We start from the raw sequence: 17,288 nt of genomic DNA on the forward strand, positions 1-17,288 counted from the left end.
GGGTGTTGGATCCTCTGGAACTGGAGTTACTGGCAGTTATGAGCTGCCATGTGGGTGCTGGGAATTGAACCCTGGTCCTCTGGAAGAGCAGTCAGTGCTCTTAACTGTTGAGCCATCTCTCCAGCCAGTGAGTGAGTGCTATTCTTAAGAAGGAACAAAATTCTTTCCCTTGTCGGGACTGTGGATGAATACAGAGTGTATTACGTTGCGTGTAAGATGCCAGATGCAGACAGCTATTTGTAGGTGGAGTCTCAGGAACTGGAACTCAGGGGAGTAAGGGTGCAGAGGTTCCTGGGGGCTGGCAGGAGACTGGGGAGCTGCTGCAGGGAGCATACAGGCTGCAGTTCAAGAGGACTGCTGTACAACGTGATGACAACAACAACCTAGCCATGGTACTGGAAACATGGGAGATGTCAGCACCAGGCAACTATGTGCAGTAATACGTTTGCTGGACTGTTTGATGTGACCATCACTTCCTGGACATATAGGTCCCAGGCCCTAAGTCTGGGAGAAGATGCTTGAAAATGTTTCCCAAACAGACTGGCTTTGACTTACAGGAGAGACACATGCAGGATGAAGCAGCCAATCTCACCCAGTGTAACTTCTTCTCTAGGCTCTTCATTAGTGATTCTAGTGGGCCAGGCCAGCCAACCTTACTGCAAGAAGCTTGGCTGGCCCTGGAGGCCTCAAGAAGGCGGAGGCGGAGGCAGAGGCGGAGGTGGAGGTGGAGGCGGAGGCAGAGGATCGATTCCTCTCACATCAATATTTACTGCCTGAGAGCTGCTGGAAACCAGATCACCATGTTCTCAGCCTTCAATCTTTTCTTAAGAACTTCTCAGCTCCTCCCCTCCCAGAACCCCACAAGCTGACAAGGCAGATGCAGACAGCCAGACAGGCACACAATCAAGACCAGCGTCGCAAGGCTGCCACGGCACATAGCTCTCAAAAGCTGGCTCCAGGAATCGCAGTAGCCAGGACTGCACATTCTCAGAACCCAAGGCAGTGGGGTAGTGCTCCCGGAATCTGACCTTGGCACCTTATATGTACCACACACACGACAGCAAGCGCAGGGGAGTGACTTGCTGCGGAGGTTCGGGGCTGACCCGTTAGGCAGTCCAGTAGACAGCCGCCCACACCTAGTGTACTCTGTCCAAATATAGAGCCCGACTCAGAGTACCTGTCATCAGCCTCACAGCTTCTTGTCCTCCTAAGTGACACTCTTCCTTCCAAGGACTCCCCTCTATATTCCGGGAATTTGAATCTTGGCCCAAGCTAGGCAGAACTGAGATTCCAAACCCTCCCCACCCTCCGAGCGAGCACAGGCACTGTCAGTCCAATCATCTGCTGTCTCCAGGAATTGCCACAGCAAAATAAGCACTTGAGGGCAAGTCCTGTCCCAGGGCAGCAGAGCCTGTACCTCCCCTGTTCCCTGCCCACTGGTGCTTGCCTGCCTGCTCCCAGCATGGCTGTTGTGGCCTCAGTGGCCTCTCTCTATATACCTCTTTCTGGTCACCAGTCCTTATGCACCCAGCATCTGGTAAAGAGTCCTTGCTTCCTGTCCCTCCAAGGATACCCTCAGGTCTTTTTTTTTAATATATATAAAGTTATTTATTATGTATACAGTGCTCTGCCTGCATGTACACCTGCAGGTCAGAAGAGGGCGACACCATGTGGTTGCTGGGAATTGAACTCAGAACCTCTGGAAGAGCAGTCAGTGCCCTTAACTGCTGAACCATTTTTCCAGCCCCCATCCCTCAGGTCTTGAAGCTAGCAAAGGTTTTGTGATTCTAGCCCCTGCTGACTGTCACAACCTGAGCTGTCTTTGGCCCTGGGGTGAGGAGGTTGACAAGATTCAATAGGGCTTATGGGCCTGGGGCTTAGACAGAGTCGAACTCACGTCCTAAAAATTGACCCTCAATTAAAAAAAAAAAAAATGATGGGGAAAAAATGGTCTTTTCAGGTCTACTGCCTAGGTCAAACTTTCTTGTTCTAAGAAGGAGGTCCTCTCCTACACAGCAGCAAACACTCTTGGAAGCACTGGGTTGCCTCAGGAAGCAGAATTCCTCTCGATGCAGAATATCCAACAGGATTTTTATAAATTGTCCTCTTGCAATTAGAATTATATATCAACAAGCACCTTACTTAACATGTAAGCTTGAGGTTTTAGCAACCACCTCACACTCTTGGGAAAAGAGAAAACAACACACGAAGCTTTAGAACGTAGTCAAGTTTGTACATAATAAAAGTATTGATGAGATTGAAATTATGTTGTCAAAACAAATGTTTAAAACTCATTTCCAGGGCCAGATATACATAGCTTTATGTTGGAGACCCTGCCCTGCATGTGCAAAACCCAAGAGGTTGAGACCCCAGTACAAAAAAAAAAAAAAAGAAAAGAAAAAAGTTTTTGTTTGTTTGCTTTTGTCATTTGGAATCAACTTTTTGTCTTTTAGGCCTCATATTTTTTTTGTGTGAATTTTGTGAATTTCCAGAAGGAAAATTTGGAGTCCTTGGTTTAGAATCATCTATACTGCCCTGTGGTTGGTGGCTCCTGGGGCCCTCAGTTGTGTGACCTTTGGGCAAAACCTCCCACCAGCCTTACCCAGAGTGCTCAGTGCATACTTAGCCTTGTCACTGCACCTGTCAGGGCCAGGTTCATGTCTGCTGTGGAAGCCTGTGCTGAGGCTGCTTGCTTCCAGCATCCCTCAGCTCTCTTCTCTGTACTTGCTGGTGTCCTCATATGTCCAGCTCGGAACCCTGCTCTCTCAGGAACTCTTACAAGTTCTATAACCTCCACTTCTTAGGATCTTCCAGCATGGTAAGAATTTCCAAAATCTTTAAGTAACCCCAGCAAGCCTGTGTTCTCACCCCAGGACTCTCTGGCATGCTCAATGAACTCAGGCAAATCATTTCCTTCTCCCTCTGGCCCTACATCTCCTGGATCATGGACGGGGCCCATGATGGTCGCTGTGCGGGTCTGTTGGGAGGGGCCAATGGCTCTTGCTCAGGAAGGATGAGCCTCCTAGGAAGCATTACTGTGGGATCTGGAGCCCGAGCAGGGGCTGGTACATGGAGGGCACTTACCTTTCTGACAATCAAGGCCGAACCTGCCAAGACCTTCCGCCTGAAGTGAAGCTCGTGTCTCTCCCTGGGCATCTTCCTGGGGAAGAAGAAGTAGGGGCTGGCAGCCAGTACTACCAGTCCAGCAGAGATGAGGAAGCCCAGCCACCAGGCGCCCACCCATCGGGGGTCTTTTGAGGTCAAGGTGATACCTCCTGGAAGATAAAACGATGATGATGTTGGTGCCACAGTTGGCTGCCATGTCAATCCCTGCGAACCCTCAACCTCTAGGCTGATGGAGTACTGGAGGGATCCCTGGAGTCAGGTGATAACTTATGATCTTGGGCCAGCTACTTAACCTCTGTGTCTCAGATTCTTCCACTGTGACATACAAATAGTAATAGCATTGGGAGTTGAAGTTTTATACAGAAACTAATATATATATATATATATATATATATATATATATATATGTATGTATATATAATGTATGTATACATATAATAGTTATACAAATATATACACACACACATATATACTTACATATATCTAAAACAAGTAAATTTAATTAAAAATTTAAAATCCAAGCTGAGTACTTGGAAAGCAGAGGCAGTAGGATTAAAACTTCAGCATTGCCCTTGGCTAAGCACTGACTTTGAAGTTCGTCTGGGATACATGAGACCCTGACTCAAAAAACAAACAAACAAACAAACAAACAAAATCTATCAAAGACAGACACCAAAAGCACTTTAATGTTCACGGGTTTTATAGTCACGTGTTCTTCCTCTGCTGTTTCTAGCCCTATCGCAATTTCCACTATTAGACAGAGTGTTATTACTGTTTAAAATAAGTGGGACTGTTGGCCTGGAGAGATGGCTCAGTGGTTAAGAGCACCGTCTGCTCTTCCAGAGGTCCTGAGTTCAATTCCCAGCAACCACATGGTGGCTCATAACCATCTATTGTGAGATCTGGTTCCCTCTTCTGGTGTGCAGGTGTACATGCAGGCAGAGCACTGTATATGTAATAAATAAATAAATCTTAAAAATAAAAATAAGTGGGACTGTTTAACGGAAGCATTTGGGGTTACTGAAGACCTGCTTCAAGAGACCACAGGGTTGTCAGGGGCATAGGGGTGTGGGGCTAACAAATGTGTTCCTTTCACAAGCCCTGTCCCATAGTTTTTGGTCTCTTACCTGTCTTAATTAGAACACAGTGCACAACTGCTCGTTAAACTTTTAAAGTGAAGACTGAAGTGGGGACGCCTTCCCTTAATCTCCCCATGTTGGGTACTCTGAACTGAGGGGACTCAGGAGGCAGCGAAACTTACAAGAGCCGCAGAACCCTTCTCTGAGGTTATAAAAACAGCAAGCAATTTCTGGACAGGAGAAGCCTCTGTGGTGAGACTATCTGCAAGTTGTGCAGGGAGCTCCAGGAATGCAGCGTGCTGTCACCTGCACTGTGCCGTCACCTGCACTGTGCCGGGGGCCTCTCAGTGATGCCCTTGAGTCCCTCACGCTCCTGCAAGTAGCCCCAATAAAGTCACCAAGCTCACCTAAGATGGAATTGTTTCTTTGGTCTGTCATCATTGCCCTATCTGGGGTGAAAAGACGTTTGCTCACTTCTCCCCAGGAGAAGTCACACAACACCTCAGCATCACAGGTACTTTATAAAAATACAAGTCCCCAACGGTAGCACCAGCCAGCAACTCACACAGCCTGTTCTTCAAGTGCTGGCTCCTGAGTCTCTCTGGGCAGATGCTAGGGAGTACAGTGGCACTCGGCAGATCCTGGGATGGGTGTGGCTTCTCTGCTGATGGCACTCAATGCCTTCCTTATTTCTTGTCTGCCTTGATCCCAAGCTGGAGAGAGCCTGGCTCCTCTCCTACACGTGCTAGTCTGTGCCTGCAGCAGCAGGAACCACCCAGCCTTCAAATCCTCCATGAAGAAAGACAGACCTGGGAGGTGGCTGGGAGGCAACATCTACCCTGTGTGCCAAGATGCTATCAACAGTGATAGAAAACACACACTTCCTCACAAATGGAGGTGGCTGGGAAAACCTAGGCCACCCCAACTCTCAGAGCCTTTCTCTCAGGGGCAGAGTTGTCATTGGTGATGGCTGTGCAGAACTGTCCAGGCCTGTTCTGGCTTAGGTAACCCACGGGAAAAAGCTAGAGGATAGCCCATACATGTGTTGTCTTTGGCTTCTAAGACCTGCTAGAAAATCCCCAAGTGAGGGGATTCTGAGGACTTCTGAGCAGTAGGCGGCAGAAGGCACACCTGGCACTCATAGGCTGGTGTGACAAGCCGGCAGCTAAGAAGTCACAGTAACCCACTCCAACAGAACACTCCCCCGACCCCCATCTCCTCTGCATGCAGGAATCCAGTGCTGTCAGGCCCCTACACAGCTCCCTCACAAACCTCAGACCAAGCTTTAGCCAGACTCCGTAGCCCACTCTGACCTCTAACCGATTCTGAGAGTACAGTTTCCCTAATGACATCTCCAGAAATTTCTTAGACCCTGAGTTAGTGCCTTGGATAAAAGGATCCTTCAAGTCTCCAAGGCCATGTCTCACTTGGAAGAGGCCCAAGGGAACACACAGTCACTGAGCCCAGCTCTTAAGTTCTCAGCCTTGGTCTTAGGAAGCTTTCCCCTCTGAAGACAGTCCTCCCTATGGGCTAAGAATATATTTTTATTATCTGTCAATAGTATGTCTGTACCTGGGGGATGGAGGGTATGCAACAAAGGAGGGTGGAGAGAGAGGGCACAGCTCCTCAAAAGATGGCACTTTACAGTTAATCTCTGACACTCCACGAGATTCTGATGACAGTCACGCGAGACAGGAGGATAAAGATTATCTCAAGCACGAGGAAACTGAGTCAAAGCTTATCCATAGTCAGTGCTGCTGCTGGGACTCCCATATGGGTTCCTAGTTTGTTTGTTTTTCCTTCTGTAAGACCAGTGATGAGTACAGAGTGTGTTTGCCCTGAGGATGAACAAACACTCCAGGCTCACCTTCTGGCATCCGGTCAATATCTACGTAAAGGCGTAGCATAAGGCTGCCCAGCCCATAGGCCACGCCAGGTCCCATCGTGGTTACTGCGAACAGGATTCCTGCAATGCAAAGCCATGGTGAGAATACTGTGGCACCACCTCGCCTCAGCATCTCTCTGCCTATCCTCAGTAGGTCCCTGTGTATCTCAGTGGGTCCCCGCCCATCCCTAGTGGGTCCGTATGTACTCTCAGCAGGTCTGTGACCACCCTCAGTGGGTGTCTTTGCCTCTCTGCCTACCCAGTCTTCCACGGCAAGAACAGCCGTGTTTCCTGGTCAGGGCTGGGGAGCACTTTAGGGAGTCTCCTGATTTTTCTTGACCCATCCTCCCACTGGACCTTTCTTCCTCCTGTCTGGGCCTGACCCCGCTCCAGAGCTTTAAGGGGAGAGACCCTCCTTACCAAGGTAGAGGGGTGAGTTGCAATGATGGGCAAAGTCATCAATGTAGGAGATACCGAAAGGGCTGTATGGGCACACTACCGATGCCAAGCAGGGTCTGTGCTGTGAACATGATCGCCACCAGGGTCAGATGCTTGGCTTCTGTGTGGCTGGAACAGCTGTCGTTGGAGAGGGCAGAAGCTGGAACTACAGTCGTGGGCAGGCACAGGGACGAGTCAAAGTTCCGGGACCTATCTTCTGAGAAAGGACAATAAGAAATATGACCACGGTGAAGATGAGCAATACACACCAGCTGTAAGGAACTGTTCTGAGTGCTTGGGTATAAGTCACTTGATCTCCTTAAAACCTAAGGAGGTTCACTGACCAGACACATGCCAACTAGTTGGGCCCTGTGGCTTGGCTTCACCGTTTCTGCTCTTAACTTGTTACAGGTCACCTTTCTGAACAAAGGCACTCAGAAGGGTCATGACAGTGGCAACTCTTGGATGGAGGGGCAGGAGTGAAAAAAAAAAAAAAAAAAAAAAAGTATAATTTGAACTGGGTGGAGAATGACAAATAAGATTTTTTTTTTTTCCAGAAAGGAAGAGAGGAAAGGATATTCCTGGGAGAGTTCACAGTAGGACACACCCAGAGCCTCAAAAGGGCCCAGTATTGGTGAAAAGAGGTGTTCCAAATACCGAGTCACAGGAGGGTCAGGTCAGGGCTACAGGCAGGGCTGGGAGAAGCAGGAAGGCCCCAGACCAGGAGGGGTCCGATGTCCTTGGCATTCATTTTGGGAAAGGAACTGTGTCATTTCAGGAACCAGAGTGCAGGAAAGGACTTTTTCTTAATTTAGTACCAGACATTTATTCCTTCACCAATATTTGGTGAGCAAACTTCTATTATTATCCCCAACTTGGTGAAGTGGCCTTCTCAGTGCAGCCTTCTCTTTGTGACAGCAGGGACTCAGAGGTGTCAAGCTAACCCAGACCCAGAGAGTTATACCCAGGGACTGGAAAGAACCAAGCAACCAAAGTTATCAGTAGCTGTCATCAGTAGCTGTCCCTCTGTGTGACCTTTGCCTCTCTGGTCCTCACCTCTCAAATGAGTCCCTCAGAACTGATGTTCTCTAGACACTAAAAAGAAGCTCAAATGCAGAATAGTTCTGGGTGGGGTCTAGGTATAATTCTGGCTATGGGCCTGAGCTGGCATCTCCCTCTTTGGCCCCGGGACCCTGAGGCAATTGTGATGACCTCTGCCCCTTGAGGACATTAGTGGGGTGGTGAGCAGTGTCCCTGTCCAGTTCCAAGAAGACATTAAATACAATAGTCACCCTAGACTTCACAGTTGCTTTTACCATCCCCGGGCCTCCAGGGTCTTGCGTGATGGCCTGTCCTGTCACGCAGCTGCGTAATAATCGCAGAAAGGGCAAACTGAGGGAAGAGCTGTGCATGTCAGAACAGGGAGACGGTTTGGAACTTAGAGTCACCGCAAGCTTTGAGCTGATCTTGTGAACACTGAGGCTCAGAGCAGAGAAAGCCAGCAGGGAGGGCAAAGTGCGGCCCGGCACAGAGAAATCTCTGTTAAAGTGGAAGTTCTGGGCAAAGAAACAGGAAGTATTATGTTCAGCATCCTAAGATGCTTGGTTGACAACCGTCCTCCCAGCTCTAGATACTCACTCAGCATTTTTCAAAAAAAAAAAAAAAAAAAAAAAAAAAAAAAAGAAAGAAAGAAAGAAAGAAAGAAAGAAACAAGAGCTCATCATGCAGCCCAAGCAGTGGGGTACTCACCATGTACTCTAGGGTGACCTTAAACTTGTGGCAATGCACCTGCCCCTGTCTTCTGAGTGCTAGGACGATAGCTGTGAGGCACCAAGCTTGGTTCTCTGCATGTCTTCACTTTGGGGGACCCTGTTCACGCCCCGCCCGACTGCCGCAATGTTCACCTCTCCTCCCATGCCACACCCTCTAGACCTTGTTTGTGCCTTCCAGCTATCAGTGTTCTTCCCCTACCTGTGGACCCAACGGCTTCCTCTCCCTGTTTCCATAGCAGTCAAGTGCTGTGTAGAATTGCCATACTCACTCCACCCCATACTTTCCAGGATATGTCTGCTTCATGGTCCTACCTCCATGCCTTAGCATTTCAGAGATGAGATTGGCATGCTAAAGTTTTCTGTCTATTTGTCTTGTCTCCATGGCTGGGAGCCTCCTGGAGAGAAGGCTGAGTTCCCCAAGGGGCTGGGTGTAGAGTACGCAGTGTTATAGATTTGTTTCATGAACCACTGGATGGATGAATTAGTGGATGGATTGATAGGTGGGTGGGTGGGTGGACGGATAGGTGGGTGGATGGGTGGGTAGGTGGATGGATGGGTGGATGGATGGATGGATGGATGGATGGATGGGTGGGTGGGTGGGTGCCTATGAGATGAGAAGACAGTAAATACTCAGGCCGCTTGCTCTAAGGGACATTTTTTTTTTAAATACTGGGCTCTCAACAAAATCCTGTTATTGAGAGCTGTAGAGATGGCTCAGCAGATAAGAGCATTGTCTATTCTTCCAAAGGTCCTGAGTTCAATTCCCAGCAACCCCATGGTGGCTCACAACCCCATCTATACTGGAATCTGACCCCCTCTTCTGGCATGCAGGTGTACATGCAGCTAGAGTACTCACACATAAAATAGATTAAAAAAAACTTTTAAAAATCCTGTTATTATTTTTTCCTCTATTCATCTATTCCTTCAAACATTCTTTTTCTCCTTCTTTGTGAGACAGAGTCTCCTGCATCCCAGGCTGGCCCCTGGCTCAAGTGTGGCTAAGGATGGCCTAGAACCCTACATATTCCTGCTTCTGCCTTCCAAGTGTCAATGTGTTCCCCGAGCCTGCTCCTCTGTCTTGAATGCTTGTAAAAATTAAATGCTCAAACACAAACAAAATGCTTCAAACTATGTGCGGCACCCAGGAAATATGCTGTTTTTTGTTTTTTGTTTTTTGTTTTTTTAATTCTACAGACTTCCCCTAAGGAGCTTCTGTGTGCCAGGCCTAAAGCAGACTGTATAATAAATTCACTCCTACCTCAAAAACCCAGAGACATATATGCAGGTCCTTGCCCAGAGAAGACTAGAAGATTTCACCTCTGCCCCACAGCTACCCTTCCGAACAGGAACTGGGATCAGGAAGACTGGGATAAAGTAGGGAGGACTAATGGGTACCCTGGACAGGGATGCCCATCCTGGATGCGGGCCTGGGGATGGACTGTTGCTCAGGATTGAAGTTCCTCGGTCATCTCTTGCCCAGTCTCTTACCAGGGCTGCTGCGGTCATAGCGGTATGGTTCTGAGATGAAGTGTGGGAGCGCCATGAGCAGGCCTGCCAGGGCCACCAGGATAGCTCCACAGCCAATCATACGGGGCCTGTGTACTCGGCTGCCAAAGTAGCTCACAAACAGGATCAAGGATACATTCCCCACCTGCAAAGGGACAAAATGACAAGTAAAGTGGGGCAGAGTCTGAGACCGAAGGCCTATACCATCCTTTCTGTGGCTAATGTCACTGTTTGCATCTGCACTTCGGACTGGCTGGTTTGGGTCAGAATCATCTGGATATGTTTGGATGGAGATTCTAAGCCATCCCTGTACTCCAGAGACTAAGTGAGGCAAGAGAAGTGTTGGGAATTCAAGGTCAGCCTGGGGCCTGGAGAGATGGCTCAGAGGGTAAGCACACTGACTGCTCTTCCAGAGGTCCTGAGTTCAATTCCCAGCAATCACATGGTGGCTCACAACCACATTTAACTACCTACAATGTGGTCTGGTGTCCTCTTCTGGCACACAGGTGTACATGCAGGCAGAGCACTGTATACATAATAAATGAATAAATAAATCTTCAAGGTCAGCCTGGGCTACATGGTGAGACCCTATCTCAACAACAAACACAACACACACCTGACTACAATGGCAGGATTTGGGGGTCCTAAGACAGGGGAGGGCGTCGTTGCCTTTTTAGAGGAGAAAAATGAGGACGAAGCTGGGTGGTCAAGTTCACTTTGGAGGAGGGTGAGCAGGGATGGGATTCGGAGCTTCAGGGACCTCAAGAATGAGAGGTACAGGAAGAGAAAAAGAATGAGGGTATTACAATCAGGATGTAATGTGAATAAATTATAACAATAATAAAAAATTTTTAAAAAGGAATGAGAGGTACAAATGAAGTCTGAAACCGGGGGGTTAAGGGTTGGAATTTTAAGTCTTAGACTCATAATCCTGGAAAGCTAGGGGTGGGGTAGGTGAGCCCCAGGGAGTGTGGGGTCCTATCAACACGGGTTTGTGAGGTACTGACTGTGGGGTAGAGGGACTTCCCATTTACCAAATGGATTGACTTTCCCTCCCCACGTGTGAGATCTGAGAGTAGCATCCTGCTGGGACCCCTCTGGGGATGGGAAGCTGCGCAGCCATTTTGGGCCAGGCCTTTGGTCTAGAGAAATGTGACTTATCCAGGGAAGGGGATTTCTCAGAAGTCTTATGGGGCTTGGGTGAGAAGAGCCTTCCCTTCCCCGAGACAGACAACATCTGGTGGGAGATGGCTGGGGCCCAGGAGAACTGATTTCCACCAAATCCAAATGGTACGGCTCAGCTTCTTCCTGCCCTGGCTGAGGGCCACAAGCAGGGGCCTGTGGATCCAGGGCATCCTGGGGCCAGACCTCCACTGCAGTATCACCCCTCCCTCCTGTCATTCCAAGGTCAGTCAGAGGGTGTCCTGGAGGTAACTCAAGCCTCTCTCCGGGACAATAGATGTGACTTTCTGTGATTCCTTCTAGGGACAGCCAATAGCTACAGGACCCAAGACACAAAGGAGACACAGGGGCGGGGGGTATTTACCCAACTCTGGCAAGCTAGACAATATCTCATGTACCCTAGCAAAGGGCTCCTAAGGGCACAATGGCCGGTTCTTTTTTCCTACTGGGACAATCCAAGGCAGGAGGTTTTTCTGGGCTTCAACCCTGGGCCAGGGCTGTGATGCTGTGGGAGGAATGTTATGAAAGATTTGGGGGAGCAGGCAGTGTTGGGGGTGGCAGGCAGGTGTGGGGGGATGTTTATAGTGTAAGGAAAGAGAATAGTGAGGTGGGAGCATAGGGCTCCCTCAGCATGCACATCTGAGGGGGAGCTAGGGACAGTACCTCGTTGAAGGCAGCGAGTAGCCCTGAGGTCTGGCTGGACAGCCCAAAGCGCTTTTCCACGGTGGAGATGGAGCTCTTGAGGTAACCAGAGATCATGAGCTGTGCCAGCTGCAGTATACTGTGACACAGGACAAAGAACTGCAGGAGAAATGGGGTGGGGGGCGGGGGGGGGGGGCAGGTGAGCCATCAGAATCAGGGAGACAGAGATAGAGTTTGGGTCAGAGGGAGAGTGAGGCCGAAAGATGAACAAAGAATATTGGTAAACAAAGTCAGGGGAGGCAGATATATGAGAGAGGAAAAAAAAGAGGGAGGGAAATGAAGAGGAGGAGAGGGAGGAAGAGAGGAAGAGAGGGAAAGAAAAAGAGAGTTAGTTAGCTGGAGTAGTCCACGGAGACTCATTCAGGTTGACAAGCTAAGGTAAAACTTAGGGTGCTACCAGAGACACACTTGACTACAAATAGGAACATCAGAGCCCTTCCAATCCTTTCATCTCCCCAGGGGCTGGGCTGGACTTTCCTCTCTCTGAGCCTAGCCTTTAACGGCTAAGCCATCTCTCCAGCCCAGACTTTCCTCTCTGTTCTACAACACCACCCCTCTTCTCTAGAAGGTTCTCCGAGATTCTCCCAGCTCCATCTCCACCCCACTCCTACCCGTTCTCACGGGGTTTCTCGGGGGACACTCCCTCTTCTGACTTCCCCAAGCTGTCCCACCCCACCTCACCCCAAACAACCCAGCCTTCCCAGAAAAAGCTGGCAGAAATCCTAGAGGAAGAAAAGCTTGCTTCAAAGAACCAAAATCTAGGAGCATTTAGGCCAGAGCTTAACACATTTGCTCAATACTTTGGAGCCTCCATTTCTTCATTAGTACAAGGGCAGGGACCCTACCTCCTAGGATTACTGAAGGAATTCAGGTCTTGAGGGTTGGGGTGAGCCTAGACTTCAGTCCTTGTCACTAAAGCAATAACAGAAAAGATCGTCACCCTGCACAGGCTCTGACACCTACTGGGTGAGTCTTTAGGGCCCTTGTTGTGCAGCCAGAGGGCCAGAATTCACAGAAGTTTAGGCCTTTGTGGCCTGTCTCCATTTCTCCAAGGGAATGAGAGACAAAAGGGACCATCCCTCCCCCCTTAATCTACAGACCAACAGGTATCAGCCTCTGCAAGGAGAAACTGCTCACCTTATGCTCAGAACCAAGCTAAGAGTTTCCCTGAGCCATCCAGGAACCCACCCTCAAGGTGAGGGAATGAGAAGGCAGACACACTTGCTCTGTGTGACACTGCTGAGCCCCTTCTGGGCCTCAACTGACAGTGCATACCTTGATGCTACGGAACAGCCCTTGGGGCTGTGCATCCTCACAGGACTCCTGAGGCTCCAGGTTGACTTTGCTTTCACACATGTCCTCTGTGCTCATTGTGGCCTTGGTGTTCCTGTCTGGCATCTGGGGCTGCCCCTCACCTGTGGGCCCAAGTGGGACAACCAACCAGGTGATGAGATGAAATCTCAGATATTAGCCCTTGACCCCAATTGACTTCAGAAGCAAGCTGTTTCTAGAAAAGGTGACCCGCATGGCTGTGAGGGGCTGGCAATCAGCCTTTCTGATTTGGAGACCCCTGGGAGGGACATTCTCGAGGGGCCACAAGTCCCATGTGTTCCTGTTGGAGACCTTCACTCCGTTCAGGTACATACCTCCTAAAAAGCAGTCCCTTTCCCCGCCAAAGCAAGCTCAGGAGCCACCACCCTCAAGTTATGTATGAGCTGTGCAGTCTTTCAGAAGGCTTTAACCTAGGGATAGAGTCAAGGCTGAGCTCAGAGCTAAGGGATAAAAGCTTTCCCTTTTTCAGGCAGATACCTCTTGCCCTCATAGGACACCATCATGTATGTAGCCACAGAGCCAAGCAGTCATGTCTGCAAGTCATACATCAAAGCACACAGCTACTCAGAATGTACGTCAGAGGACTGTTTCCTGAGCAAACAGACCCAGGAGGCAGAGCTGCTTGGGACCCCTGATCTCACTGCTGCCATGGTGGCTTTCTTGCACAGTAACTATAGCAATACACCCATTACTTTCCCCTGGGACCTCCTGCTTCTGGCTTTCGGTGGAAACCCCAGAAGTCCAATCTACAAGACTCTACAGCATCCTTTCAGCTGGAGACCAGCACTTCCTGGCAACCCCCCTCCACTTCCTGTGGGACGCTTCCTCCATTGTTCCACGTCCCCCTCACCACAGGCTAGTTTCCCTTCATTTCACATGGCCTGCTGGAGGCCCGAGAACACCTCTGATGCCATGGATTCCATCTCTATTCCCAGAAGAAAACTTAAAAAGGGCTACTAAGACTCTGAACCTCCATAGGCGGATGTTTTGTGTTCCTCTTGCACAGTGCCTCGGAGCCTGAAGACTGTTTTTTAAAAAAAAGATTTATTTACTTATGTAATTTCTGTACACGGGTAATTTTGTCTGTATATACATCTGCACACCAGAAGACAGCATCAGACAGTTGTGAGCTGCCATGTGGGTGCCAGGAGTTGAACTCAGAACCTTCAGAAGAGCAGTGCATGCTCCAGAACCTTCTACCCTCAAGACTATTTTTAACAATGTGTGTGTAGGTATGTCCATAGAGGCCAGAGGCACTGGATTCCCTGGTGCTGGAGCTCCAAACATTTGTGAGCCACCTGATGTGGGGCATAGGAACGGAACTCGTGTCTTCTACAAGCGCAGTACACTCTTGTAACCGTTAACCCATCCCTCCAGCCCTGAAAACTAGCAACACAAGTTAGGATTCATATTGATTGTCAACTTAATGGGATTTACAATCACCTAGGAGATGCATCTTTGGGCGTGTCTATGAGGGTGGGTTCCAGAGAGGTTTAGTTAAGGAAGGGCCACTTAGAATGAGGTGGCATAATCCACTGGGCTGACTGAATACAATAGGAAAAGCGAGTGGCACACCAGCAGACCAATATTCCTCTCTCTGTGCCCTGACTGTAGCTGCAAGATAACCTGACATCGCATGCCCCTGCAAGGTGTGTCTTCTCCCTCAGGGCTATGAGCCCAAACAAAGCTTTCTTTAAGTTGTTTTATGGTCAGGTATATGTGACTCCAGCTAGTAAAATGTCTGATATGATACATAATTCACAGACAGTAAAACCCTTGAGGCTCACAATCCATGGATTTCAGTACATTCACAAAATTGTATAGCCATCACCACTCGTCGTCCAGCTCCCAAACTTGTCTTTCCATGGCAGGAAGCTGGGTAGCACTAACAGTCACCTCCTATTCTTGGAAATCCCAATCTATTTCCTGGCCCCTCTGGGTTTCCTATTCTAAACATCTCACATAAATGAAATAGTCTAATATGTGGTTGGTCATCTGGAATTAATTTTTTTGGAACTAATTTTTTTTAATTCCATAATATTTTGAAGGGTGCTCAACACTGTAGCATCTGTCAGTGTTTTATTCCTTTCTGCGGATGAATGGCACTCCATTGTATGTGTAGATTACATTTTGTTTACATGTTCATCAACTGATGACTATTTGGGGGACTTGGGGTTCTTGTGAACATGCACTTTCAGCTCTCTTGGACATACGTCTGGGAGTGGACTTGCTGGGTTCTGTGACGGGTCTGTATTTGACCCTTTGAGAAAAGCACTGGACTGTTTGCTGGAGCCTTTCCAGGCTCAGCTGGAGCTAGCCCTGTTGCCTAGTTGGCCTGGCCCTAGGGCATGCTGGCACTGCTGTAGGGTGGGGGGTGGGGGGTTGGCTTGACTAGGTTTGAGAGGGCCCAAATAGAGAAAAGCATTGAGCGTCCTCCCCTCATCATGTCAGACCTGTTCAATGAGCCCAGGGAGAAGTGCCATTTTACAAGGCCACCAGCAACGTTCCAGTTTCTCTACACCTCTTCTGACAGGCTATGGGCCGTCTTTTCAGTGATGGCCACCTAGGTAGGTGTGGCATGGCACACATGGCTTGGTTATGATGGCGGGCATCTTTTTATGTTCGCATGTATCAGTTGTATAACTCTCCAGAGAAATACCTAGACAGTAGCTGGAAGAATGTGAGGAAATGGAAGTACGTGTGTTGAGGTGGGGGGAGGAGTTCCTTTTGGGGCACAAACATCCAGAGGAAATGAAGCCAAGGAGCATCTGGTAGGGAGGGGCTGGGCGGGGGGGGGGGCTGCCACTGGGAAGGGAAAAGAGGAGCAGACTGCTGAGATCGCCTAAAGAAGAGCAAGCAAGGGCCTGTAAGGCCCCAGAGAACTGAGGGGAGCACCTCTGAACCTCAGCTCTCCTCACCAGCAGATGCCTGTCACCTGTTGCCAGCGGGGTCTTGATCTGCATTCCTGTGTGCTCTGTCCTTTCTATCTCTAAGCCTCTGAGAAGGCCTTCCAGAAGCTCAGTCCAGATGTTAAACTCAACAGCCCTCCACACTCCTTGAGCAGATCTGAACCTGGGGTGGGGCTGGGGAGGCAGGGGGGAGCAGGGGGGGGGGGAGGGAAGGAAGCACAAATGCCTTTCCCTGTCTTGGCCCACTCTAACCTGGCCAGGTCACCCTGGCAGCAGTGCCAGCATGCCTGGTCAACCAGATAGCCAGGCTGGAGCTGCTGCTGCTGGAAGGCCTGAAGTCACGGGCTTGAAGGCCCAGCTCAGAAAGAAACGCAAGGAATGCATGATGAGAGGGAAGGCAGATGGGTGGACTAGGCCGGAATGTGCATCCGGAGCCCCAGGCCAGACCCAATCACATCCCCTCTCGTCCAGCGCTCTCACCTGCTCATTCCCAGAGTTTCTCTCATTCGCCTAAGGGGAGCTCCTTCTTGCAGCCTCACTCCTGGGCTTCCTGAAGCTTCCATCCATCCTGGGGGCCTCCTCCGCCAAGGCTCAAAGTCCCCTCCTGGCTTATTGTATCTGTTAGTGAAACGTCTATTTCTGGTGCACAAAGTCCGAAGCTCTACTCTCTGGTTGGGGGAAAAAAAACAGCAATATGCTCTGGACTCTGAGAGCAGTCAGCCTCCCTGAACAGCTGCCAGCCAAAATTGCTTCCTGGGAGCTGCTTGGTGCAAGTCTCTGGTGCAAGGCTTCTGCAGCCACATGGCAAGGGGCAATAGTTTAGAGACCAGCCTGGCCCCTCTCTCTCTCGGCTCATTCTTTCCTAGGAAGGTTCAATACCGTGTTCCCAACCCCTAGTACCTCCCGGGGTCAGATTGCAAAAGGCAACTCTGAAAAACTGGAGAGAAGAGTACAGGCTTCCTCAAGCTAGAGTTGGACTCCCAGCACCCTGCAAGCCTCCACGGTGAGCCTGAATACGTCTCTTGACAGTTCTGAGCCCCTGCTTCCTCAGCTTACAGTTGCCGATAACAGTATCTACAGATGGGACTTAGGGGCCACTGCTCCCAAGTATGGAGCACATTGATAATGGAGAAAACAGCAGAAGTCAGATTCCCCTCCCCACAGTAGGTCAGCGATCTAGGCAACTTACTCCATGACCTTCTCCCTCCACTGTCATTTGAAGCAGGCTTGCCTAAGTCCCCCTCCCTCAGTTTGTCACCATGATGTCATACCCCGTTTACCCAATTGTGCCCCTCCACAATGAGATATTTCATCAGACCCAGCATACACACACACACACACACACACACACACACAC

The 17,288-nt window shown here is 49.6% G+C and overlaps 2 protein-coding genes across 3 annotated transcripts in view; both read right to left on the reverse strand.

Moving 5' to 3' along the window:
* Positions 1-17,288, reverse strand: part of Serpinh1 (serpin family H member 1) — a 671,742-nt gene that overhangs the window by 315,715 nt on the left and 338,739 nt on the right. The window lies entirely within an intron of this gene.
* Positions 1-17,288, reverse strand: part of Slco2b1 (solute carrier organic anion transporter family member 2B1) — a 46,895-nt gene that overhangs the window by 18,716 nt on the left and 10,891 nt on the right. The window contains 7 exon segments of the mRNA XM_051149033.1: positions 3,085-3,275; positions 6,073-6,171; positions 6,511-6,571; positions 6,573-6,745; positions 9,789-9,951; positions 11,652-11,789; positions 12,966-13,105. Of these exon segments, the coding sequence (XP_051004990.1) occupies positions 3,085-3,275; positions 6,073-6,171; positions 6,511-6,571; positions 6,573-6,745; positions 9,789-9,951; positions 11,652-11,789; positions 12,966-13,105 (965 nt within the window).

The sequence above is a fragment of the Acomys russatus genome, chromosome 7 (assembly GCF_903995435.1).
Source record: "Acomys russatus chromosome 7, mAcoRus1.1, whole genome shotgun sequence".
NCBI classification, from domain to species: domain Eukaryota; kingdom Metazoa; phylum Chordata; class Mammalia; order Rodentia; family Muridae; genus Acomys; species Acomys russatus.